A 27,579-nucleotide genomic window follows, 5' to 3' on the forward strand; every position below is an offset into this window, starting at 1 on the left:
GTGATATTCCAGTATATAAGAGTGGTGCAAAGACTGATGTGTTTAATTGTTGGAAAGCTAGATAGAAGCTACCTAGAAGCTTACTACCACTCCAGAGATACCTATCAGTAACTGGTGTGGTAGTAAAGATTTTGCAGAAGTTGGTAAGAGCTTGCATACAGAAATGCATTGATAGAAATTATCTACTTTACAATGAACAGCATTTGTTTTACTAAATGAAGGTCATGTTTGAGTAGCTTGCTCACATTTTATAAGAATACTACAAATGAGTTAACATTACATTATTAAATTGATTAATATTAGGCAAGGGGAAATGGATAAACCATGGTACTTTTGGACTTTGCTAAGGCTTTTAACATATGTTGCATATATAGGAGAATATAGGATTATGTTATAGATTATTAGCATAGATAAGAGAATAGCTGATTGATATATAGAAATGTGGTATATAGATGTGAGTTTTGCAAGATTAAAGGGGACATTGGTGTACCACAGGGATCAGACCTTGGTCCATTGTTATTCATTCTTGACATTAAAGCATTTGATAGTTGATATAAGAGCTGTTTGCTGATGATGCAAAGATAGCTGGCATGGCTAGCGTATCTGCTCTCCAGCCAAAAGGCTTCAGATTCGAATCCTGCCATGGGCATGGATGCTTGTGATTGCCTTTGGAAATACCAGTGATGGTGGTTGGTGGTAGATGGCATTGGTGTAGTTGTGGTCAGTTGGTGATTGAATGGTGGAGACGGAGTTGTAGAGAAGGTGTCCTCCCTCAATGAGTCCTTGGACTCCCTAGAGGTGTCAAATAATACTAATCATTATGATAGGCAAGATAAGCTGGAATTTTTGTGTAAAAAGGCTGTTAGTTCAATTCTTTGTAAATGTATCAAATTATATGCACTGGAGTGCAATGAGGTATTCAGTGTCATATTGCATTAGTAGGATTATGCTAGAAGAAACAGATCAGTCTAGAGATCTTGGAGTTCTAAGAAATAGGAGATTGAAGTTCAAGGGACATATAACAAAGATTGCATATTTTACTCCATTATTGCAGTGGTGATATATAAGGTACTTGATACGACCTGAAGTAGACAATGTGTGCAGGTTTGGTCTTCTTATTTCCATAATGATGCTGATACAGTGCAGAGATAGTTTAAGATGTATAATAAATTTAGTTTAATCCTTTATCCAAGTGTGAGCAAACAAAGTTTGTGCCTGAAAGTATCTTCAGGACTGGGGTAAGGTGGTACAACACCTGGACACTCCTTGCAAAGGTGGAGCAGGCTACCAACACTCCTATCTCAGTATCTCCCATAATGCAAAACACATCTCCTTGCAGATAAGGGAAGGGCCACAACCCAGACTAGTTTTGACCTTTATTGAGGTCTCTTCAGTGGGAGCCAGGCCCAAGTGGAGATAGATAGATGACCTGCTAATACTTCTGCCTGGTATCTCCCAAGTGGAGATACCAGGCAGAAGTATTAGCAGGTCATCTCTACTTATAGGAGAGGAGTTGCCAAATGTTGTGCCACCCTTTTTTAATAAATTACTCTGGATTTAGAGAAAGATGTTGAAAGTTTATTTTTCACTTTTACCAACACTCCTATCTCAGTCTTCTTATTTCTTCTTCTTTATTTGCATTATGGGAGATACTGAGATAGGAGTGTTGGTAGCCTGCTCCACCTTTGCAAGGAGTGCCCTGGTGTTGTACCACCTTACCCCAGTTTATTTTACCAACACTCCTATCTCAGTATCTCCCATAATGCAAAACACATCTCTTTGCAGATAAGGGAAGGGGCCACAACCCAGACTAGTTTCGACCTTTATTGAGATCTCTTCAGTGGGAGCCAGGCCCAAGTGGAGATACCAGGCAGAAGTATTAGCAGGTCATCTCTAACTATAGGAGTTGCCAAATGGTGTGCCACCCTTTTTTAATAAATTACTCTGGATTTAGAGAAAGATGTTGAAAGTTTATTTTTCACTTGGTTAGAGTATAATAAATTTAGTTTAATCCTTTATCCAAGTGTGAGCAAACAAAGTTTGCACCTGAAAGTATCTTCAGGACTGGGGTAAAGTGGTACAACACCAGGGCACTCCTTGCAAAGGTGGAGCAGGCCACCAACACTCCTATCTCAGTATCTCCCATAATGCAAAACACATTGCCTTGTGGGACCTGCTAATACTTCTGCCTGGTATCTCCACTTGGGCCTGGCTCCCACTGAAGAGACCTCAATAAAGGTCGAAACTAGTCTGGGTTGTGGCCCTTCCCTTAATGCATAACATTAGACATATCCGCAAGGTGATGTGTTTTGCATTATGGGAGATACTGAGATAGGAGTGTTGGTAGCCTGCTCCACCTTTGCAAGGAGTGTCCTGGTGTTGTACCACCTTACCCCAGTCCTGAAGACACTTTCAGGCACAAACTTTGTTTGCTCACACTTGGATAAAGGATTAAACTAAATTTATTATATTCTAACCAAATGAAAAATAAACTTTCAACATCTTTCTCTAAATCCAGAGTATTAAAAAAGGGTGGCACACCATTTGGCAACTCCTATAGGTAGAGATGACCTGCTAATACTTCTGCCTGGTATCCACTTGGGCCTGGCTCCCACCGAAGAGACCTCAATAAAGGTCGAAACTAGTCTGGGTTGTGGCCCTTCCCTTAATGCTTAAAGGTGATGTGTTTTGCATTATGGGAGATACTGAGATAGGAGTGTTGGTAGCCTGCTCCACCTTTGCAAGGAGTGTCCTGGTGTTGTACCACCTTACCCCAGTCCTGAAGATAATTTCAGGTGCAAACTTTGTTTGCTCACACTTGGATAAAGGATTAAACTAAATTTATTATACTCTAACCAAGTGAAAAAATAAACTTTCAAAATAGTTTAAGATGATATTAGGATTATGGAATACAGATTATAAAAATAGATTTAAAATTTGTGAGTCACAGACACTAGCAAGCAGACAGATCAGCAACATGATTGAGACTAACAAACTTCTGGAAACTTTTTGTAAATGTTCCATTAAACCTGTCATAAAATGAATTTATTTTTCATTTTATGGAGGGTGGGGGAAGAGGACATCTGCAGAAGCTGAGAATGAATGTTGTCAAGAAGAGTGAGAGTAAGATTACTTCCTCATTTATGGTAAATGACTGGAATGGATTGCTTTTGGAGGTGGTGGGTGCAAGTAGCATGAATTAATTCAAGAAAAAGATGTTAATTCAATTTCTGAGAGGTCTATCTTAATAATAATATATTGCTTTGTTTTTTTAAGATTCTGTTAATAAGATAATGTGAATTCATCCTTTTTCATACTCAGTAAGATCTATTTTTGTTTTATTGATCTATTTTGCTTTGTTAAATTTAAAAACATTAACAAATTGTATCAGTGTCATCATTTTTATTTTTTTAACTAACAGAAGACAGTATTTCAAAAAGATTCCTCACAATTTTGATAATTTCAAGTAGTAGTAGGTTTATGACATATTTGCTTGCTTAAATTGTAAGTAAAGTTAAAATTAAGTAATCATTTGCTGGTTCTTGTTTTCTATTAATGGCTAAATATTTTTTTCAAACTTTTTCTAATGAAATTCCTGTTGATTGGAAGTTGTTGATGCATAATGCATTGTTGACATACTTGCAGAGGTGTAGCTAGAAAGGAGCAGCAGGGGCGGTCCGCCCCGGGTGGCACCACGAACCTTTTTAAACTTTTGCAGTTAATTCTAAAATATAGTCTCGAGAACTCATTCCCAAATATTGTAATACTACTATGAATTTTCCTCACAATTGCTGTAAGTGTTGCTAGTTGTGAGAGGAGTTTTTCTAAATAAAATTGATTAAGAATTACCTACATTACTATGAAATAGACTTCGCCAATGTAATCGATGATTTACTCACATTTAATAACATAATAATTTTGCTAACAGAAAAGCAAGAAAAATAACATTTTAGAATGATGAAATTAAAGTTTTACTTCAAAAATAAACATAGTGTTTTAATTTATTTCCCTATACATCGTTTTGACTTTTTCTAGTATTTTTGGTGTGTATTGAGAGAGGTGGCAAATTCAGGGACTGCCCCCGGTCAGCAAAAGCTCTAGCTACACCACTGCATACTTGCCATAGCAGATAGCCCTTGGAAGGGTGTGATTCGAATTAAAATACTCCATGTAGACTGAAAAACGTTTGGAAACCATTTGATTTCTGTTTTGATCATAGTAAACCAGTATTATTTACACCCATCAGCAACTCTCAGGTTAAATTGACTTTTTAATTAAACAGTATTTAGTAAACTAAATACTATTTAGTTTTACTGTTACTGTTTAGGAACTACTGTTACTGTTCATTTCTCTGCAGTGTTATGCATGTGAAGATAGAAACACTCATTGTTAATTTGGGAGTTCATCATCATCACCATCATCAAATTCCTGATGTACCATAAGGGGGGAATTACAGGATAATTTTGATAGTACTGCATGAGAAAGTTACACCATTACTAAGTTCCGATCAACAATCTTCCTCCCAGTTAATCTCTTATCTGTCAAGACTCCAAAATTTCAGATCAGATCTTATACTTCTGTCTTTTAATGTGCTTTTTACTGTATCAATCCATCTATATCTTGGTCTTCCTCTGGGTCTTTATCCTGCCAACCTGGCAAAGAACACTTATTTTGCTAATCTTTCCTCTTACATTCTATTTAAGTGACCATGCCACCTGAAATTAGCACTACTAGCACATTCCTGAATGCTAACAATGGTAAGTTCTTTTTTAATATCCTCATTTTTAATGTTATACTGCCATTGATGCCATCGATTCTTTCTTAGAGCTTTCATTTCAAAGGTCTCCACTCTTTGATCAGTTCTCAGATCCATAAGTGAAAATCGGTTTGAACACTGTCTTGTATCTGATTTAGTGTTTTGAATAATTTCTTCCTTATTCCATATAAATTTATTCAGCTTTACTTCCTACCATACCAGCTTTACTAATTCTGTTGTCTATTTCATTATTTCATTTACTATCTTCACTAAAATAAAATAGAAATTCTATTTTAGAACTTCTGATGTATGATTAGCAATGTGTTTGATAAAAGGACCTCCTAGATGAATCTTTGACTCCACGGGGTCTTGGGTAATAATAATAATAACACTGGCCAACAAAAAAAATTTTTTTTTTCTGCTGATTTTGATCTGACTTGTTTTTTTAATAATTTTGGTGTGCTGATTTCAAATATCAAACCCATTTTTCTCTATCACGTCAGGTTTTTTATGGCATTTTCTTTTTGCTAATTTATGTTTTTGATAGTTTTTAGGAGGCAGTACTATTTAGAGGATCAAAAAAAATCGATTTTTTAATATTATTTTCTAAAAGTATGTACTTTTAAAAATCTGTTCCTAACTTTTTATCAAGACATTCAAAAAATTCCTGAAGATATAGCCTATTATCAAAGTGGTGTGCAGATCAGAATCGGAGCTCTCACCGCTCTTGCTTGTTAGTAAACGAATAAATGCGTAAGAACCTCTAACGGCACGTACTGGCGCTTTGAATGTGAGAGAGGCTGATAACCGACCTAATACATTTAGGTGATGAAAAGTAGGCGATGACAACTGCCTAAAACAAATCAATGCTATATATGTCATAGCGGACAAAGAGCCATCGAAATCAGTCAATCGTTAATCGATCGTGAAAGTATGATGAGCGCTTATAACGTTTCAATAAAGTCTCTGTTTTTTTTTGTCTTGTTAATTGCATGTTAGTCGGCAGTGAAGAAAATACATCATGTCTACTACTCGAAATTGTGTCAATAGTGTAGATTCCTTCTGCTACATTTGTGGCAGCTTTACTGTTCCCAGTCAAATATCACTGATTTCGTTAAGAAAGTGTACTTTGCATACTTTGACGTAAAAATTGCAGATCAGGACAGGTCATGGGCTCCAAATAAAGTGTATAAGTCATGTGTAGAAAATTTACGACAGTGGAGCAAGGGAAAACGCCAAAAATGAGCTTTTGGCATTCCAATGATTTGGCGTGAACCGAAAAATCACATAGATGATCGCTATTTTTGTTTAGTTCAGACTTCTGGTTATAATAAGAAGAATAAGAAAAAAATTGTATATCCAAATCTCGACTCAGCAATTCGGCCAGTTGCTCATTCCAATGAAATAGCCGTGCCAATTTATAAAGGACTTCCTTTACTTGAGAACGAGCATGATCGGGATATGCCAGATGTTCTTGAGGAGCAAGACCCGGATGTTGATTTAGACAATGAAAATTTAATTTCTAGTTCTGGACCGCAATGTTTTACTCAAGTGGAATTGAATGTCTTAGTAAGAGATTTGGGCCTATCAAAGTAATCATCTGAATTGTTAGCTTCAAGATTAAATGAAAAACTTACTGGAGCAAGATACGAAGATAACTTTTTTATCGTAGCAGGGAAAGTAATCTTGTACAATATTTTAAACATAAGCGTGGGTTTGTTTACTGTAACGATGTGTCAGGTTTACTAACTGAAATGAGTGTTGTACAATATCATCCAAATGAGTGGTGTTTATTTATCGACAGTTCAAACAGAAGTCTCAAGTGTGTCTTACTACACAATGGGAATGTATATGGCTCAATTCCTATTGGCAATTCAGTCCACTTAAAGGAAAATATGAGGACATTAAAAAGGTTCTGAAGTTATTAAAATATACAGACCATAACTGGATCATCTGTGTGGATCTTAAAATGGTGAACTTTTTACTTGGCTTTCAAAGAGGATATACAAAGTTTCCGTGTTTTCTATGCTTCTGGGAGAGTCGGGCTAGAAACCAACACTGGAGTCAGAAACATTGGCCTCTTAGAATATTCTTAAATGTTGGAGAATAGAATGTTATAAAATCAACCTTTAATCGACAGAGAAAAAATCATTTTTCCACCTCTACACATCAAACTAGGTCTTATGAAGCAGTATGTTAAAGCTTTAGATTTACAAGGTGACTGTTTCCAATACATATGTGAAAAATTTCCACGACTTAGTTATGAAAACATTAAAGCCGGTGTATTTGATGGACCGCAAATTAGAACTTTAATGAGAGACCCAAATTTCATCAACTCTATGAACGAAATTGAGAATGAGGCCTGGACTTCATTTACGATGTTTGTGAATAATTTTCTTGGAAACAAAAAAGCGTGCAATTACAAAGATCTAGTGGAAACAATGCTTGAAAATTTCCAGCACCTAGGTTGCAACATGAGCATAAAGCTTCATTTCCTATACAGTCATCTTGATAGATTTCCCGAGAATTTAGGTGCTGTAAGCGATGAACAAGGCGAAAGATTTCATCAAGACTTAAAAACTATTGAAGATCGGTGCCAAAGAAGATGGGATTCTCACATGATGGTGGACTACTGTTGGAGTATTCAAAGGGATTGCCAACACAGAATACACAGCAGAAATTGCTACAAACAAAAATTTATTCCCTGAAACTCATGTGTAAGTAAAATTGTTATTTTTTTATAAATATTCTTGTAATTTTTAATGAATATTGTTAAGTAGTTATGTATCTAATTATCGGCCTCCGCATTCAAAGCACCAGTATGTGGCATTGCAGGTTCTTACGCATTTATTCGTTTACTAACAAGCGAGAGCGGTGAGCGCTCCGACTCCGATCTGCGCACAGCTTTTAATAGGCTATATCTTCGGGAATTTTTCGAATTTCTTGATAAAAAGTTAGGAACAGATTTTTAAAAGTATATACTTTCAGAAAATATTAAAAAATCGATTTTTTTGATCCTCTAAATAATACTGCCTCTTTAAAACTATCAAAAACTTACAAATTAGCAAAAAGAAAATGCCATAGAGGAAAAACCTGATGTGATAGAGAAAAATGGGTTTGATATTTGAAATCAGCGCACCCAAATTAGCAAAAACAAGTCTCATATAAAAGTCAGCAAAAATTGTGATGGACTGTGTAATCTTCACTAAAATTGTTAATGCTAATGCATATTTTTACAACAGTTATTCAATTTAGTCAGGGAATCTTGTAGACTTATACTGGATTGATTCAGAAGTAGAACATCGTCTTCATAAAGTAAAGAGCTAAGACTAACATTGCCAATCTTTATATGAGATTTAATACCATTTTCCTTCATCATGTGATCCATATAAATAATGAGTAACAGTGGATATAATGTGCACTTTTGTTGCACACCTGATTTTACCTCAAACTATCTTCCTGTACCTCCTTCAATTGTAACTGCAACTGCTTACTTATAGCTTAAATTGAGACTATGTATTCAATATAATGTCCCATTTACACTATATAAGTGTAGTGTGTTTTGAAGAGCTTTTCTCTTGGTTCCTTGTCATATGCTTTTTCCAGATCAACAAAACTTAACTTCAAATCCATGTTTTATTCCCAAGATTTCTGAACTATTTGATCAGAAATCAACCAACCTATCAACCAATTTCTGCAACCCACAAATCTTCAACCTGTTCTCATAAGGTCATTCCTAGTCCTGCTATCATCTTGGTCACTCATCTCTGGATCCTCTCCTCCTCCTCCTCCCCATCAAGAAGAAACCCTGCCGTCCAAATCTGAGCACAGTAGTCTAGATGGGTCTTATCAAGGCTCGATACAAAGGAAAAATAACCTGTTTATCTCTACTTGTTAAAGTATTTTTCAGCAACCAAGTGATTTAGCCATCTTTGCGATGTGCCCTCTAAACTTCAACTCCCTATCCACCAACATCCCAAATCCCTGGCCTCATCAATCTCCTGGAGTACGGTTCCACCAATGTGATATACTGCTGCTAATCTTTTCACCCCAAAATGCATAACCTTACACTTTGCCATATTAAATTGACATTTATTTTCCTTAGCCCAGTCCTCCAAACTATCCAAATCATCTTGCAAAATTTTGACATCCTGTGCACTCACAATTGCTCTACCCAACTTTTCATCATCAGCAAACAAGTGAACACTTCCTCTCAGATCCTTTCCTATATCATTAATGAACAAATTGAAAAGTAGTGGTCCAAGAACAGAACCCTGTGGCACACCACTAATCACAAGCCATCTTTTGGACTCAACTCCTGAATAAACCACTCTCTGGTATCTCTCCATCAACCACCCTCCTATCCATCTCACCAACCCTATATCCATCCCCACCTGCTCCAGTTTACTGATTAGAATTTCATGTGGTATCCTGTCAAAGGCCTTCGCAAGGTCCAGTAGACTCACTGTAAACCCGTTACCCTTATCCAGTTCAGTCGTCACTGTGTTATAAAACGTGAGCAAGTTACTGAGGCATGATCTACCCTTCACAAAACCATGTTGTCCCCCATACAGTATTCCATTTTCATCTATCCAATCCTGTATTCTTCTCTTGACTAATTTCTCCAAGACCTGATATGCTAATCGGTCGGTAATTTACAACAGCAGTCTTGGAACCTCCTTTATGCAGTGGAACTATTTTCCCCTCTTTCCACCCCTTGTGACTAACCCAGACCTGAGACTCAAATTAAACAAAATGGTCAAGAGTACTGACAATTCTTTAGCCGCTTCACATACTACACGTGCTGGTATACTACCATCCAATCCCACAGATGTATTGACATTGAGGTTTTGCAATAGACTACTCACCTGCACTTCATTCACCACAATTCCCATATAATCTATCGGTTCATTCATTTCTGCAATGTCACCACCTGGATGATATGTTCTTGCAAAGTGCTCGCTCAGTAATTCAACTATATCAACTGATTCGGTTACCTCCCTACCATCGGCATTCTTTAAAATCATTCTGCCATATTCATTTTTTCTTTTACTTGCAACATATTGAAAAAACTGTTTGGGATTCTCTTTAGCCTGCATGGCCAATGTTCTTTCATAATCCTTTTTTGCTTTTCTTGCCACACTCGTTACCCTTCTGGCCTGCGCTTTATACCGTTAATGTGCCTACCAGTCACCTTTCTCCTTAAATTCCCTCCATAGTTGTTTCTTTTTTTGCAGCTCAAGCTTAATGGTGTTATTCATCCATTTAATCCCTACTTGATTTATTATTCCGACTCTAGGTATACAGTCAGCCATTGCTTCAATCAAACACTTCTTAACCACCTCTCATGCACTGTCAACTTCTATCCCTTGCAGTTGTACATGCCATGGCACTGAATCAATCAAACTCTCAAGCTTGTCATACTTACCAGCCCGATAATTCCACGTGTACCCCTGTCTTAATTGTAAATTCCACATTTTCCAAGGCCAAAAATTCTTCCTTCTTGTTCCGAATACTTCTGGCATTAGTATACATGAATTGCAGAAGCTGATTTGTCCCATCCCTATTTTCATGCCTTATACTAACTATCCCATTCTGATTCGTGGTCTTTCCTGCTCGCTTGGGCATATTTCACACATTCACACACTCAACTGTCTCCCTAAAGTCTGCATATCTACTTCCACCCCTCCCCTAATAACTCTAGTTTCCCTGATTCTGCACATTCACTTCCACTACATTTGACAACACCTTTTCAAGTCTCCGTACACCAAATCCATTCAAATGTAAATCATTCATTTTATATAATTCCTTTTGCCCATCGAACTCATTCCACACATCCACAAATTCCACACCACTCATCCTGCATAATTCATGCATAAAGTCATTAGCAATTTTGGCCCTCCTTCTATACTCTTCACTGTCATACCGCAGCAACAGACTCACCATCCTAACTCTCTCTCACTCTTCTCTTTTGCTACCTCATGCAATTCCTTCACATCCTCACTCATAGCCATTTTGTTTCCTTTCAAATCATTTGTACCTGCCATCACTATCAATTCTTTCACCCACTGCTTTTGCATTCTAATTGACTCACTTATATTCTTAACCTTTGCACCAGGTTGGTACGATTTTGTTAAACTCTCAACTAACACACCTCTTACTAAGGAATCTCCATGCAACACTTACTCTTTCATTTTGTTTACACTCACTATCATACCCTTATTTTTTCTCTCATATTTTGCCGATTATTAGTCGTTATGCTTGGTAAACATTTTTGCCAATGCTCCAGCCCGATTTGCCCTATGTATCGCTCTGTGTAATAGAGCAATCTCACTCATTGCATCAGTGTCATCATTTTTATTTTCTGATGATTCATTCAATTGTTTTGTATGTTTACCTTCATTCTCACCTTTAACGCCATGTGTAAGCAAACAAAGTTTGTACCTGAAGTATCTTCAGGACTGGGGGTAACTCATGGCAAAGGTGGACTGAGTTCTCATCACTTTCCTTAGTATCCCATAATGCAAAGCACATCTCCTTGCTGACATGTATAATGCTATGCATTATGGGAAGGGTCACTACACAGACTGATTTCGAACTTTATTGAGGTTTCTTCAGTGGGAGACAGACCCAGAGGTGATACCAAGGTTGAAGCAATGTAGAAGTCTTATTTCCATATGCCAATTGCCAAAAGGTGTCACACCTATTATTAAATTACTCTGGATTAGAGAAAGATGTTGGAAGTTTTTTCACTTGGTTAGACTGTAAATTATATATTTAGTTTAATCCTTTATCCAAGTGTAAGCAAACATAGTTTGCAGCTGAAGCATCTTCAGGACTGGTGCAACTCGTGGCAAAAAAAGAGACCTCAATAAAGGTCGAAACCGGTCTGGGTAGTTACCCTTCCCATAATGCATAGCATTATACATGTCCGCGAGATGCACTTTGCATTATGGGATACTAAGGAAAGTGATGAAAACTCAGTCCACCTTTGCCACCACTTCCCCCAGTCCTGAAGATACTTCAGGTGCAAACTTTGTTTGCTTACACTTAGATAAAGATTAAACTAAATATATAATTTAGGTCTTCCAATTTTTATTTTCCCTTCCAGCTTAGCATTAAACATCTTCTTAACTATTCTATTACTATCCATGCATATAATGTGTCCAGCCAACTATTTATTTCATGTACTTAATAATGTCTGGCTCATTAAATAATCTCTATAGTTAATGGTTATATCTTTTCCTTCACACCCCATTTTCTTGTACTGCTCCAAAAAATATATCTGAGAACTCTTCTTTCAAACAGACCTAGCAACCTTTCGTCTGCAATTGATAATACCCAGTTTTCAGAGGCATAAGTTAATACTGGTCTTGCAAGTACTTTGTACATCATTATCTTTGTTTTTCTTGAGATCAGAAATGACTTTAGTTGTGTGCTTCCTAAGTCCACAAAAGCATTTATTTGTGGAAAGAATATGTCTCTGAATCTCAGTACCGATATCATTTTTACAATTAACTTCTGATCCCAAGTATATAAAACTATGTACAATTTTAAATTTATAGGAACGCATTTCAATTTGAGAAGGATTATTATCGCAAATCTTTCTAGTTACTGTCATATACTTTGTTTTTTCTTAGTTAATCTGCAAATTCATCTTCTTTGCTGCCTTTTCTAAACTGATGACAGTTTCTTCCTTTGCATTTCGTGCCTTTCCTATAATATCGATATCATCTGCATATGCTATAATTTGCACTGACTTGTAGAAAATAGTTTCCCTTATATTAATGCTAGCATCTCTGAAAACCTTTTGAAGTGCTGTGTTAAACAGTAAGAAAGCTAAGCCATCCCTTGTCATTTTTTATATATATTGGATCACACAACATGTTCTGAGTTTTGATCTGTCAATTCTCATTTGATTCTATTGCAAGAAGCTTACACTAATAAAAATATATACACAAGTTAAATCTGTTTTATGCTACTTATTAAATGTCATCTTATGTTCCTACATCAAGCCATTTTATCTATGTTTTCCAAGTCCATATTTTATTTGATAACAATGTAATTAGCTAATGTAATCATTTAATTTGAATCCTTGAGGGTTGGTTCAAAAGATGTCATCAGCATTATATACAAAGCTTAGGCCTTTTTTCTATTAATGCAATCTGCATATCTTTTTCCCCTGGCACACTTCATCAAATAAAATAATTAGTTATTTTGTTCTGAAAGTGGTTGTGCACGTCATTCATAATTTGCAATAAAGCAAAATGTGAAACATATTATAGTTTTGGAAACGGATTTTTATTCTTATTTGTTAACAAAGTGCATGTGACAATTTTCTGTTAAATAAATTGTCACATGCACTTTGTTAACAAATAAGAATAAAAACCAGTTTCCAAAACCATAATAATAAGAATAAGAATAAATCTATAAGAATAATCTTTCTTCATCGACTTTTAATTGCATTTTATACATTGTGTATAGGCTCATAACATTGCATCATGACATAGTTCATATTTATATTCCATGAAATACTGTATTCAAAGTACTGTATGCCCACAGACACGAGACCCTTTGACACTTCTGCATCAAAAGAAGGAGAACCCATTCTGATATTAGGGTAATCACTGCATTTCGTGGGATGTGTATTTATTATTATACATTGGAAAATTAGCTTTTCTTTTATGAAAATTCTAGTAAAGTGATAACTGTTCTGCTTGTACAACAGTTGGAAAATGTACGTATAAAGCACGTGATTTCGCGTGTTGGTGACCAGTTTGTACATCCTTTATTTCTTTCTTCCCTTCAGCATGAATTGACTATTCTTGACACATTGCCAGATACTCGGTTCTATGAAGTGTGGGCATGCAATACCTTGACCTACTTATGTATTATTGTTTTGAAAATTGTAATGTTACATACAGTATAGTTGATGTGTTTTCCCCCAGGCCCAATATGTCAGTTAACACAATTCCCAAACCATTAACTCTGAGGCGCGTTTCATCAGATTCTGCTGCTGCTGCATGTATGTCATCATGCCATGTTTCTGTAAGTGCATCACCAAAACGAGGAATGGCATTATTAAACTTCACACCTCCATTACCAGATCCTATCATTGTTCATCCAGGTGTTGTAGTCTCAATGTTACATCTTTTGCCTTCAATCAAATGTCCAGGAAGGCCGCAGGTATGTAAATATGCTGTCATAGATGTTTTTTTCTCCTTTTCAATTAGCGAGGTATATTATATATAAAACTGATATTTAGTAATGCATTTATCAGTAGAGAAATGTGAATATTGTTAATGATTTGACATTCCATAGGACATCTGCTGTTCTCTTTGAAAGGGATAAAAATATCAATATCCTGTTAACACCTTAATGAGAAATTAAAGAACATATTTTTACAGTTTTTTATCCTAGTTATACCCTATTATCTATTGATCTACATTTCATCTGTTTAGGAACCCATCTTTTTGGTACAGCAGAGAAAGGTAAGAAGGAAGAGAACAGATACTGTGAAAGGGGGGGGGAGAACAAGATGATACTGTATGATGAATCCATTACCAGGGGCACAGTTGTCAAATGAATGTATGATGAAATTGTGCCTTTGTGTGTGAGTGTTAAGTGATGCTATTAGACTGCCGAAAGTGAAAGAGTGGAAACTGAAATTTATTGCTGAAGCTGAAATTGATAGCTGAAGAGAAAGCTTAAAAGTCTTCAGTTTCATATAGTATGGAAGTAAAGAATATTAAAAATCCATTTTTATTTCATAGCCAAGTAATTAACTTTGAACTTAAAAGTTTCAGAAATGACCAGAGAACTTACAAGAATCCAACCTTTGCCATCAAAATTGCTATTAATTAAGACATGAACTTTAGCCTTTGCATAACTTTAAATGAGGAAACAGTACCTCCTCCATATAAAGTTATAGCTGTAATGCAGTTTCTGCAGGCCGGCTGTAGATAGTGCATGGGATGAACCTTATGTTCACCTTTTATCAGTGCTTCTGATTATGGTTTCACTGGACTGATAGCTGTTTCAAATTGTTGGTTGTCATCAGCGACCAGGCAGAAACCTTAAGAAGACAAAAAAAACCTTATTTTTGCATAGTGTAGCCATCTCATATCAAAAAGTTTTAATTTGCATATGTGAACTTTCAGAAGAGCCTAAAGATTTTGAGTATGCCTAGTCTCCTGTGAGTATCAGTAGTTGAAACAGTTGTCAAGCCTGTGAAACCTTAATCAAAATCATATCTTTTAATTAGGTAACCAGTTCCTCCTTAATGTGAGTATAGCTGTAAAGCAGTTTCTACTGGCTAACTGCTCTGTGGTACATGGGGCGAACCTGATGGTAACTCTTTTAGAGGCTTTCCATTCAACTGGCAAATAATCCAGCTACTGCATATTTTGCCAGGTTGGTTGTACCTGGAGGACAAGTACAGTAGCTTGCAGTGAGCACTGTATGATTCCACACTTGAAGTCTAGTTACTCCTGCTGCATTTTTCCCCCCCTTATGAGCATGATCAACAATACAGAAAATTTCAGTTACTGGAATTGTGACTAGCGAAGAGGAAAAAGAGTAAGCATAGGCCTTCTTCCAGGAAATGAGATCTGATCGTGTTTTGACAGCATTAAAATTCACCAGGTTGTCCTCATTTCACTTGAGAATGGTGAGATCAGTGTTTAAACCATTGGTTAAAGAAGGTCTTGAAGTGTGAATTACCTGAGTACTACAAGGTGGTGAGAATGAAAAAGAGAAGTGGAGAGTACTGTCGTCACCAGAGCTGTGAATAGGATTGGATGCCAGAAAGAGAAGATCATTGATATATGCAAGGAAGAGAGTGTAGGTTCCAGCACTGAGCCCTGAGATACACCAGCATTAACTGCAAAATCTGATGAAAAATAACCATCAACCAAACCCGAAGCGAATGAATAGCCTGAGAGCAAGCTGATAATCCATTCACAAAGAGAAGAAGGAACACCATAAGATGGCAGCTTGTTAAGAAGACTACGATGAAAGACTTCATCAGGTGTCTTGGAAATATCAAGAGTGACCAGTTGAATTTCTCTGAACTTTTCCCTGGTGTGCATCCAAAGGTGAGTGAAGTTGGCAACAAGATTTGTTGAGAAATGAGAGTTTTGGAATTCATGTTGGTAATCAGTGAGCAATTGGTGAGTCTCCAAGCAGTAAAGCAGCTCATTTTTGATGACCTTCTCATTATTTCTGAGAGTACTAAGGTCTAATAATAGATTAATGTTTGACTTAAAAGCTTGTTTCCAAGTAGTTGGATAAAGCAGATGAGTATGACAGCTTGAAGAAGTGATATAGTTTTGGTGTGAATTCCTGAGCACTAGCTTATTATACAAGTAGAGGAATACCATCAGGGCCAGGAGACTTATTGATATTCAGGCTATTGAGTATTTTCTTAATGTCCTTCTGGAGAAATTACAGAGGAGGTGTACTGTTAATATTTGTGGAATGGTGAGTAGGGATCTCACCATTTACACCTTAGTCATTTATATAAGAATTATAGTTAAAAACTGATGCCAAGAGGTCTGTCTTATATTTAGGAAACATTACTATTGTTCCATCAGGATGTATGATGGAGGTGGAAACATGGAAGGACCAGAAGGCGTCACTGCCATTTGAACAAAGACAAGCATATTTATCTTCACAAAGTTGACTTTGAATTTAACTTTTTTTTTTGCAATTGTTACAAGTTGTAATGTAAGCTGAGTTGAGAGGCTTAAGTTTTTGATTAGTCATTGGACATATGCTAAACTTTTGACTTGGACTGCTTTGGCACAGTTGTTGGAGTATTGAGGGCTTGGATAAAGGTTGGTTTGCAATAGAGTGAGGAATAAAAGCACTTATTCCAGCAAGTATAATTCTGTTATTAGATCAGAACATGTGCTAGAATCAGAAGGGAAGCAGTAATCAGACTGTAGAAATGAGGCATAGAAGTCCAAAAGGTCACAGAATACAAGGCTGAGAACCACTGGGAGAAGGGAAATTTGTGATTAGACTTGCCAAGAGGAGAGATAACATTAGCAGTGTATTTGGAGGGTAAGCTGATTAACAAAAGGTCCATGGGGTTGAGAGAATGATGAGGATTATCTCAAATTCTGATGTGTTGGCAAACAGTTTATGTTAAATCATTACTATTAGCAAACAGTTCAGCTTCTTTACCATATGGATCTATAAAGTTGGTGAAGAGAAGCTGATTCGAAGTGTGTATGTTGAAATCCCCAAGATAGATTATCACACTGTTTGTGTAATTACTATCAACTTTCAGAGATAGATAAGTCAAGTAGATTGGCAAAGTTATCTCAGTTTGGAGAATGGTAACAGTGACAAAGTGAAGTAAGAAAATCTTGTGCCTAATCAGATCATATAAAGGAAATTCCAGGTCTGATAACTGCTGGTATGAAATATCACACATGACGACTGCACAAGTCTCTCCCTTCTTCTGAAAGGCATCATAAAAGATGTAATGAGAATAGTTGAGGTGAAGTGTTGTGGTTTAGTGATAGACAATGTATCAGTTTTTGGATGCTTGTAGATGATGGTGCACATCATTGATATTGGAATTAGGAACTCTGATGTTAGTAAAGTCATTCTGAAAGTTATTTTTATTGCATGGAAGAGATTTTGTTGGATTTTTTTTGTATGTGCATGCATGGGCATCCTCAGAAAATTTTCCAGGGGGAGGGGGGGCAAAGCTTGGAGATAAATAATTACATCAATAAATTTTTATTTAATTTTTTAAGTTTTTGGGTTTTTTCCACAAGTAGATCTGGGGGTGGGGGGTTGTTTTCCCCCTCTGCAGATGCCGATGCATGCGTGCGTGTACATGCACACACTTTTCTTTCTTTCTTTCTTTTTTTTTTGGTCATTTTATTTTTGCAGCGACTCCGAAATAAAATATTGGTACACATATGAAGTGCAGGGGCATGCAGTGGCAATGGAGGTCTCAAAGAGGGATGGAATTACTACTGTCTCCCACAGGTTGTGCACAGATTCTAATCTAAGTATGCCTTGGACAGCGCCTCTTGCATGCTACTGCTGTGCATAGACTCCCTCCAGGCACAGCCTGGAAAAGTAAACAGCAACAACAGGTTTATTCACCAGTTGATAGGAAAGGCTCCTGAACAGTAACCAAGAGATTTCATCCCCTATGCTACCTGACAGCCTGCCTATGGAAACAGCTCTACAGCTGTACCCTTGAATGGAGGAGTTACTGGCTTCCCTTGTTAAAAGATTCACCTGCACTTCATGTAACCAGAAAAGGGGATGGGAATGGAAACCAGAAACCCTTCTCTAGAGATAAAACATGGCAAATGCTACTTCATGATTCCAAATACTAGACATATAGAAATGTTTGGGGAAACTTGTGATTAAAGAGCAAAGCTAATAAGGGCTTTGCTTTTTAAAAGCAAAGCATCTGTTAGATTTTTGGTTAGGTCATAGAGTAGTCATCACTAACGTGATTGTCAACTTAAAGATATGCACAAATTCGTGTGTAGAGAAGACATGAGAAATAATAAATGTCTTATTGACTGTGTTATTATTGATAACAGTATGTTATGCTACTTTAAAACACAAGAGTATAAAATGATAAAATATTGTGTGTTACTCACATTCCCTTAAGGCCCATAACCTACCTAGATTAGCATTTGTAACTGTAATTTTTTAGGATAAGGTAGATAGTTTTATAAATATACCTTCTTGTGTATAAATTGTGTTTTTTCATGTGGAACTTTCACCATCTTATGTTCTTAGACCTAAACACTCATTTTTACTTTTAGTAGTATGGATTCTGTGGTTGGTTTTTGAGATGCATGATTTAAATTCAGCATTTCATGGACACATCCATGCTACAGATTGTCTATCTTGGGAAAGGTTTGAAGAAGGGCTTAGAAAAAGTTTCTCTAGGTAGTAACTAGATTCAAACTTGTAATAGTCTTTTTTTTTTAGGTACTCCAGCGCTATTGGTGGAAATACCTTTCCCACAACACTACACAGGCACCCCACAAAAATAATTATAGCGTCTTAAAATAGTAAGTGATCACTATTTAGTTTTGAGCTGGATAAAAATGAATATTATATGGGAAAATATATAAGAAAGTTTTAAAAAGAGTCAAAATCAAGCAGCTTTCAGATGTGAACTGTAGACTCAAGTGTACAACTCTTATTGGAGAAACTGAATCAGTTTGAAAACCATAATCACATCTTGAAGACTCATTGGCAGAATCAGGAAAAAACATTGATTATACCACAGAGGCACATGAAATAGTTGTATGCAAGGTAAAAAAAATTGGAATGCCATTGTGAACTCAGGAAGGTAATGAGATAGTCACAGAAGAAAGTGTGTCAAAAGTTCCTAGCAATGGAGTCAGCATGTGCTCTGAGGAATACAGAGAAAAATATAAAAAGAAAATGAAGTAACTTGTGAAAGTAGGTAATTGCAAATTATGGGAAGACTTTGGTTAAAAATTTAGAAGTAAACATTAAAGAAAATATAGAAGATAAACATGAAAGTTGTAATTTTTTGGAGGCTATTGAAAATTACAAATGTATTGTGAAAAGAATCAGATAATGAAGTGAAACCATAGATATATATTCGAGATGCTTGGAATAATTACATCAAAAGATTGTCTGATGGAACAAGAAGTTAAAGAACAACAGTAGAAAGGAAAGGGAATCATGGAAAAGAACCCAGCTAGGATTCAGGTCAGATAGAGATTTTTAGGATACAGTAAACCCTTGATTTAACGAGCAAAATTTCCAGTCCATATGTTACGTGAAAATTAACACCCTGTTAATTTTAAAATGCTTTCACCCAAGATTTGCTTACAATTAAATTAACAGGGTTTTTTTTGGTATTAAATTATTATTATTATTATTATTCAGTCCTCCATGGAGTCAAAAAGACTCATTGTGGGAGGTCCTTCCTAAGAAACACAAAGTCTGTCAAGACTCATCGAAGGGAGGGTCCTCTCCCCCCTGAGAAACACAAAGTCTATCATACCACTCCTTAAACTCATTGACCGTTCTCGCTCTCGCCACTCCATCAGGAAATGCATTCCATGGTTCAACTACCCTCCATGCAAAGAAACCACTCCTCACCCTCTTGCAAACAGTTTCCTTTCGTAACTTCCAGGGATGGCCTCTTGTCATCACTCCTTCCCACTGACCCCCCTCGATGAGTCTTGATAGACTTTGTGTTTCATAGGAAGGACCTCCCACGATGAGTCTTTTGACTCCATGGAGGGCTTAATAATAATAATAAAAAAAATAATTATGCCATTATTCCAACACTTGCCATAATGTCCACTTTTGAAAAGCTAAGTTACTAAATTTCTGTCATCACATGAGGAGGCATTATATACAACATTACTTAGTGCTTCACTTTTATTGAACAGTCGTCTGCCAAAAAATATCATTACTTCATTAGAGAAAGATGCTTTAAGAAGTTTATGTGACGATGATGAACTCATTATACTTAAAGCAGAAAAAGAGAATTCAACAGTCATTTTAAATGGTGTGGACTGTGACAGCAAGATCACCTCAATGTAATCGACTCTTTTGCATATTCAGAAATTGACTATGATTCCTCTTGGTCTTCACCCATAAAAACTGATGATATGATTTCCAGTACTTTTGAAATTACAGAAGAATTAAAAATACAATCAACTGAAATCCAGACACCTGATCACCTCTAGATTATATGGTGTGTCGAAAACAGACATTGCTCTCTGTCCAATAGTGTATGGCAGGAGGTCTCTAGGTAGCAGTAGAGATGGAATATCTTCTGACATCAGTGAGCTAATTGAAATTATGGGCTTAAAATTTGTGGAAATATTAAACTTTTTTTTAATGTGCAAGAAATGTGCTCTGAAATGCGTTTAATGTACTGGATTACGACTACCTATCTAACCTTCTCAAGTATCATATCTGTCATACAAACTCTTTTCTGAAAAACTCAGTGCATTTTGCAGACAAATTTTCAAACATACAAATTTCTCCATCAGACTTGTTAGCTAGTTTTGATATACTTTCCTTGTTTACCAACTCATCTGTGGAAGAATCATTAGAGATTCTTCCACAGATGACCTATCTAACCTTCTCAAGCCTCATATCTGTCATCATACAAACTCTTTTCTGAAAAACTCAGTGCATTTTGCAGACAAATTTTCAAACATACAAATTTCTCCATCAGAAATATTAGCTAGTTTTGATATACTTGTTTACCAACTCATCTGTGGAAGAATCAGTAGAGATCCTTGAAGACCTATTTCTTTCTTAAGTCACATGTCTCTTCTTACATCATTGCCTCAAATCTTCATTCTTTAATTGGAAAGTAAAATTTTATTACTAAATATATGGTCCTGCAATGGGTTCACATGTATCATCTCCTATTACCGACTTATACATGTAGAAATTTGAGGGGAAGTAGAACCTGATCCCTTAAAACCACATATCTGGTGGAGATATGTCAATAACATCTTTATCATTTGGAAACCCACCCACAGAACCTTGAAGATTTTGTATATTTCTTAAATAATCACCATTCAAAAAACAAATTCACATTAGAAGTAGAAAAGGATGGAAAATTACCATTATTTGTTATCCTAATCAACAAAAACTTTGCTGGAGGATTATCATTAAAAGTCTACATGAAAGAAATCCATAAGGACATATTCTTACAGGCAAGCTCACTCCATCATGCTCAACAAAAATTAGGTATAATGAAAACTTTAAAAAAAGAGAGCTTTGAATTCTGAATACATAATGTAGACATAGTTGACAATATTTAATGGATTAATAAAAGATATTTTGATTCATGGATCATAATCAGTCTAAAACAGTTAGAAATTAAAAAAAAAATTAAACAACAAAGAAGCTATATGGAGAATGAAAGCTCTCCTTATATGCAGGCACAAGACAGCCAGGTAAAAAAATGATACCATTAGGATCAATTCAGGTATGCATGCTTGTGATTATAAAAAAAAAATAATGATGATAATAATTGAAGCATATGTATTACATTTAATAAAAACTTATATAAATAATCAGTATAGTTCTTAATAATAATTTCCCAGATTTTTGCATAGAGTCCATGAGTATGGTTGATATTTGATCATTGCTTGAAGTACTTCGGACTTTCTTTAAAGAGATGCTCATATTTATGGGAACATATATGTAGTAATTTGACATTGTTCTGAAGGATCCTGTGGCTAGTATTAATAATCCCATGTTTTGCTAGACTCGATTTGTTCCTTGGAAGCAGTTTAGGATTGATGATCAGAAAGGTGTACAGAAACAGATTGGCCTGTTTGTTCAAAGTGGAATAACTTGTAGTTGCATGGGACTAAATAGAATCCAGGTAGCAGTAGAGATGGCATCAGTGAGCTAACTGAATTTATGGACCTAAAAGTTATAGAAATATTAAACTTCTTTAAAGTGCAAGAAATCTGCTCTGAAATGCCTTGAAATGCAAATTTTCTTGATTGCGATTCTGAATGAGTTCTTATCTTCTAATAGAGGATGGAAAAAATTGGTTCATAATCTTCTCTTTTTTACAGAGTGTAACCATTGAGAATGGCAGTTTCTTTAATTGTAGAAATTTCTTTCTGAAGTAGATCAAACAAAGAATAGATGGCATGAACTCTGGAAATAAGGCATTTAAATATGCCATGTTGAGCCAAAGTCTGATGTACAATTATTGGTAGATAGTGTACATCAGACTTGAGCAATTTACAATCGATATCAACAGGCAAACCCTAATATCAGGTATGTCCACCTTTGTCTTTGATTACCTCTTGCATCCTTTGAGGGAGGCTTTCCACCAATGTGTGGCAGACATCAGGTGGAATTTGTGTCCATTCCTCCATCAAAGCAGCACTAAGTTCAGAGACAGATTGAGGTCACGCTGCTCTGGTTGAGGTCAGGATTCTTTGCAGCCGAGGGTAGTTGTTTAACACTCACATCTTCATACCGGTCCATAACAGCTGCAGCTTTGTGGCATGGGGCATTGTTGTCTTGATAGTAATATGGGTCCTTTCCATAAAAAAAATTCCACAGTATAGGCAGCACCTGATTATTCAGAATATAAAGGTATAAAGGTACTGAGTTGCCTTCATGGAATCACGGACAATGGCCAGTGGTTCCACTTCAAACCAGCTGAATGCACCCCACACAATTACTCCACCACCACCAAACTTTACTGTGGGTACAATACACTGTGGTAACAAGTGTTCACGAGGCTGTCTCCACACCCTGCCTTCAGACCGGAAACAGGTGAACCTTGATTGATCACTCCAGAGTACCATTTTCCACTAGTTTTCTAGTTCACATTCTCTTTGCACTAGGCCAGATGAGCCACCTTGTTTGTTGTTGTGATGCTTGTTAGTCGTGCTCTTCTGTGGAAACCCAGTAGATGGCATTCTTTTCATACAGTATTAGTGCTCACCATGGTTTTACTGGTACTTTGGAACTCATCACTGTCTGTGCCAATTTTAGCGGTTTTTGCGTGTCATCCATTTTAACACCATCCTCCCTGTCAGTCATTTTTGGTGGCCACCCTGGGTGTTTTCCTGCACTAGTGATGCCAGAAAGTCTTCATTTGTTGATCAAATTGCCAACCATTGATTTTGGATGCTCCAGTTGGGCAGCAATAGCATGTGACAGTCCACGGTGACACCTCTCTCGAAGTCACTGGGTTCACATAGTGTTGCCATACCTCCTGTATTCAACTGCTGCAGTGAAATACTGTTTCCTACTATCTGTACACTGTTTTTTATATTATTAACAAACCCGGACAATTATTGGTAGATAGTGTGTATATTGACTGCAAAAGGAAGGTTTTAGAAAAACATACATTACTTGGGACATTGGGAAAAAGTGTATACACATTCGACCCGATTAAAATATTGATAATAAAGTAATTTAAGAATTAAATTTACAGCTGTCGATGAATAGTCTGAAAATCATGTGCCGCAAAATGCATAATTTTTTGGCTTTGATTTTGATGTCATCTGGTAGACGGTAATTGTAATAGTGAATTTTTTTGAACTTTAGGTATTTGTAATAGCAAGTAAAACATGCTATTATTTTTAAGGAATTAATAATACTCTGTCAGTTTATGTGGTATTATGTAGTATTCCATCCTCTCTTAGCCATTCACCATGAGAGGGTGGAAGACAGTGCAAGTGATGAATTTTGGTGCCAACAGATAAGTTCATTTTGGAAGCATTTAGCAACAGTTAAGTCATCCTCTTTTGCATCATTATATTTATGAGTGTTTGTTTGATTAACTGTAAGGGTACTGTGCTTAATTTTCTGATTTTTAAAGGTTTAATATTTGGGATTGCGTGATGATGCAATTGGTGTGGTTATTGCTGCAATCAGTATGAGTGATATACTAATAACATGGTGGGAAATGATGAGAAGAACCAGATAGCAATGGAAAAGATAGTGCACTTGCTTGGAGTTCTTCAACAAAACAAAATGTGAGATTGAATGGTTAGAGAAGCACCTATCAGATAGTATGACACAGAAGCAAAAGAAAGGAGAGAGAAAACGTGAAACTAAGGATTGGATTTTGGATGGCAATTCATTGATACATGGAGCCTTTGAGGAGATTGTGACAAAATCATGTATTCCTGGAATGAAGATTAAGGATGTCAGTAATATGAAGGGCTGTAAGGATACGAAGAGCTAAGATTGAAAGATATGTTTATTTAACACTAGTGCATGCAAAAAAGAAGAGTGAGAAAGTAACAGTTGTGAGTTTGATTTGCCACATATGATAGAGATGAGCTGAGATGGAGAGCTGTGATTGCAAACAGGTCGTTGCACAGATTGTGCAGTAGGAATGGTTTGGAGTTAGTGGATTTGAGAAATGTGTTTAATTAAAAGAAGGATCTATATAAGGTGGATGGCTTGCATCTAAATGGATTTGATGTTAGGAGTCTTGAGAAAGTGTTGTTCACTGATCATTCTGAAGTACAAAGTCAAGAAAGCTGAAGTGTTTGGGGCGGGGGGGAGGATTCAGGTGAATGTGGGTCCAGGCAACATAGAGGTTAGTAAGTAGGAGACTGATTACATTGTGTGAAATAAACTTTAGTGGGATGAGTAACACAAGATATAAGGGAGGGTGTGAGATGAAGGTGGTATTGCAGTTTATGTATTTAGTTTGAGGAGTTTTTTGCATTGGTTAGCACACCGTGATCAAAAGTTATAGGCATTAGTGACACATGTTTGACTAATGATGATATCGCATTAGAAATAGAATGTTAAGGATATAGTGTCTTCAGAAAGTACAGAAGGAACAGGATGTGTGTGTGTGTGTGGGGGGGGGGTTCTAATGATAGTCTATGAATTCAAGCCAAAAAAAAGAGTAGAAGTACATCATTGGAACAGAGATTCAGAGGACAGTTCATTTGGGGCTATCTAGTGTGAGATAGAGGCCAACAGGACTAAATATGTAATTGGTTACTGCTCTAATCCAGGAGGTATAAGGGAGAATGCAGATAACATGCACTTGCAAATTGGCACAATGAGTAGTACAGGTTGAGTAATTATTATGGGAGTATTTCAACTATGGGCACAGAGATTGGGAGGAGGAATGGTCACAGGCAGGGAAGGAAAAGGAATTTATATAGCTGCTGAGTAATAATTACCTGGGTCAACATGTAATGGAGGGGACAAAAGGTTTAAAATTGCTGGATCTGATCATTGTATCAGAGAAGTTAACACTAACCAATCTAGCTAACACTAATGCTACCTCTACTTGAAGAAAGTGATTGTGCAAGTCTTCACCTGAAAGATTGCTAGACATTCAGAATTTTCTATTAAGATATATATGGAATTAAAAAGCAGGTGATTATGACAAGCTGAGGAGTCAACTTTCAGCAGAGCCCTGACATAAGAATTTGGAGTGGAGAGATATTGGTGGTGCATGAAAGGTGGTCAAGGAGTGTTTGAAGAGAGTAGTATCTGAAAGTAATACCTAGAGTCAGAAGGCTAATGCACACAAAGAAAAGGTTGTAGAGGGATTATAAAGAAAAAGGTAATCAACCTGTCGATGAGCAGTATAAAGTGCAGGCAAGAAGGGTGACCAGTATGGTAAGGAAGACCAATATTATGAAAGAAAGCTAGCTGTCAAAGGCCAAAAGAAACCCTAAAGAATTCTTTTGATATGTGTCAAAAGGAGGAATGACAATGGAAGATTGACTTTAAAAAGTGCTGATTGTGGGAGAAGTAACTGAACCAAACCAAATAGTCGAATTACTGAGTGAGCATTTTGCAGGGGTATACCATCTAGGTGGTGACATTGCAATGACAGATGTGACATTACTGATATGAGAATTGAGGCTGAAGAAATGAAGTGCTTAAAATAGTTTTTTTATCGCTTGCTTTTTATAATTGAGCAATAATAGTATTATGGTAGACTTCTTAAAACTGGGAGGAAGCCCTCTAATCAAACAGCTGACTAAACTCTTTAATAAATGCCTAAAACTGAGAAAAATTCCAAAAAATTGGAACAATTCCCTTCTAATATTAATTTTTAAAAAGGGCAATATCCAGGAGGTATAAGGGACAATGCAGATAACATGCACTTGCAAATTAGCACAATGAGTAGTACAGGTCAAATAATTATTATGGGGGTATTTCAACTATGGGGGGAGGAATGGTCACAGGCAGGGAAGGAAAAGGAATTTATATGGCTGCTGAGTAATAATTACCTGAAGAAATTAAAAACTACAGACCTATAAACCTACTCCTCACCATATATAAAGTTTTCACAAAAATTATAAATAATAGAATAAAATCTAAACTAGAGGGAATGCAATCATGTGAACAAGCTGGATTTAGAAAGAATTATAATACTTTGGAACCATATTCACACATTAAGACAGCTCATTGAAAAATCAATTGAATGCAATAAACCTTTATGTCTGGCCTATATAGACTACGAAAAAGCATTTGATTCAGTTAAAACATCTGCAACACTAAAAGCACTTGAAACCCAGGGAACTGAGAAACCATATACTGAAACACTAAAACATATTTACAATAGTGCAATTTCTGTAATTAAATTATATAAAAACAGTGAAAAAGTTTCCAATACAAAAAGGCATCTGGCAAGGTGACACCATATCTCCCAAATTATTTACAGCTGCACTAGAGGAAGTCTTTAGAAGCCTTGATTGGGAAACAAAAGGAATAAACATAAATGGAGAAAAGCTGCATCATCTGAAATTTGCAGATGATATTGTCCTAATAGCAGATAATCTTGAAGATCTGGAAGAAAGGCTAAATCAGCTGAATGAAACCTCCAGAGTAATTGGATTAAAAATAAATAGAGAAAAAACAAAAATAATGATGAATAAATATATTAACCATAGAATTGTCAAAGTTGAAAACCATGAAATAGAACAAGTTACTCCATATGTATATTTGGGCCAATTGTTATCCTTTGAGGAGTGCCAAAGAAAAGAGATAGAACGAAGAATTCACCTTGGATGGATGGCTTATGGGAAAATGAGAGACATATTCAGAAGTGACATCCGTGCGAGTCTAAAAAGGAAAGCTTTCGATCAGTGCATACTTCCTGTCCTAACATATGGAGGAGAAACATGGACTTTAACAGAAGCCCTAAGCAAAAAGCTGAGAACAACACAACATCGCATGGAAAGAAGTATGCTAAAAATAACATTAAGAGATAGAAAGACAAATACCTGGATAAGATCTCAAACAGGTGTCATGGATATTGTAAAATACATTAAACAGGCTAAGTGGAGATGTGCTGGCCA

At 36.3% G+C, this 27,579-nt stretch overlaps 1 protein-coding gene across 3 annotated transcripts in view; it reads left to right on the plus strand.

Annotated features, from left to right (window-relative positions):
- Nucleotides 1–27,579, plus strand: part of bchs (WD repeat and FYVE domain containing 3 bchs) — a 1,305,514-nt gene that overhangs the window by 342,033 nt on the left and 935,902 nt on the right. For all 3 annotated transcript variants that reach the window (XM_090399415.1, XM_090399420.1, XM_090399430.1), the window contains exon 18: nucleotides 13,705–13,942. In XM_090399415.1, coding sequence (XP_090255541.1) covers nucleotides 13,705–13,942 — 238 coding nt within the window. The remainder of the gene's footprint in view (nucleotides 1–13,704; nucleotides 13,943–27,579) is intronic.

This window comes from Typopeltis vanoorti, chromosome 1 (assembly GCF_054136105.1).
Source record: "Typopeltis vanoorti isolate ZY-2024b chromosome 1, IOZ_Tvanoo_1.0, whole genome shotgun sequence".
In the NCBI taxonomy this organism is placed as follows: Eukaryota; Metazoa; Arthropoda; class Arachnida; order Uropygi; family Thelyphonidae; genus Typopeltis; species Typopeltis vanoorti.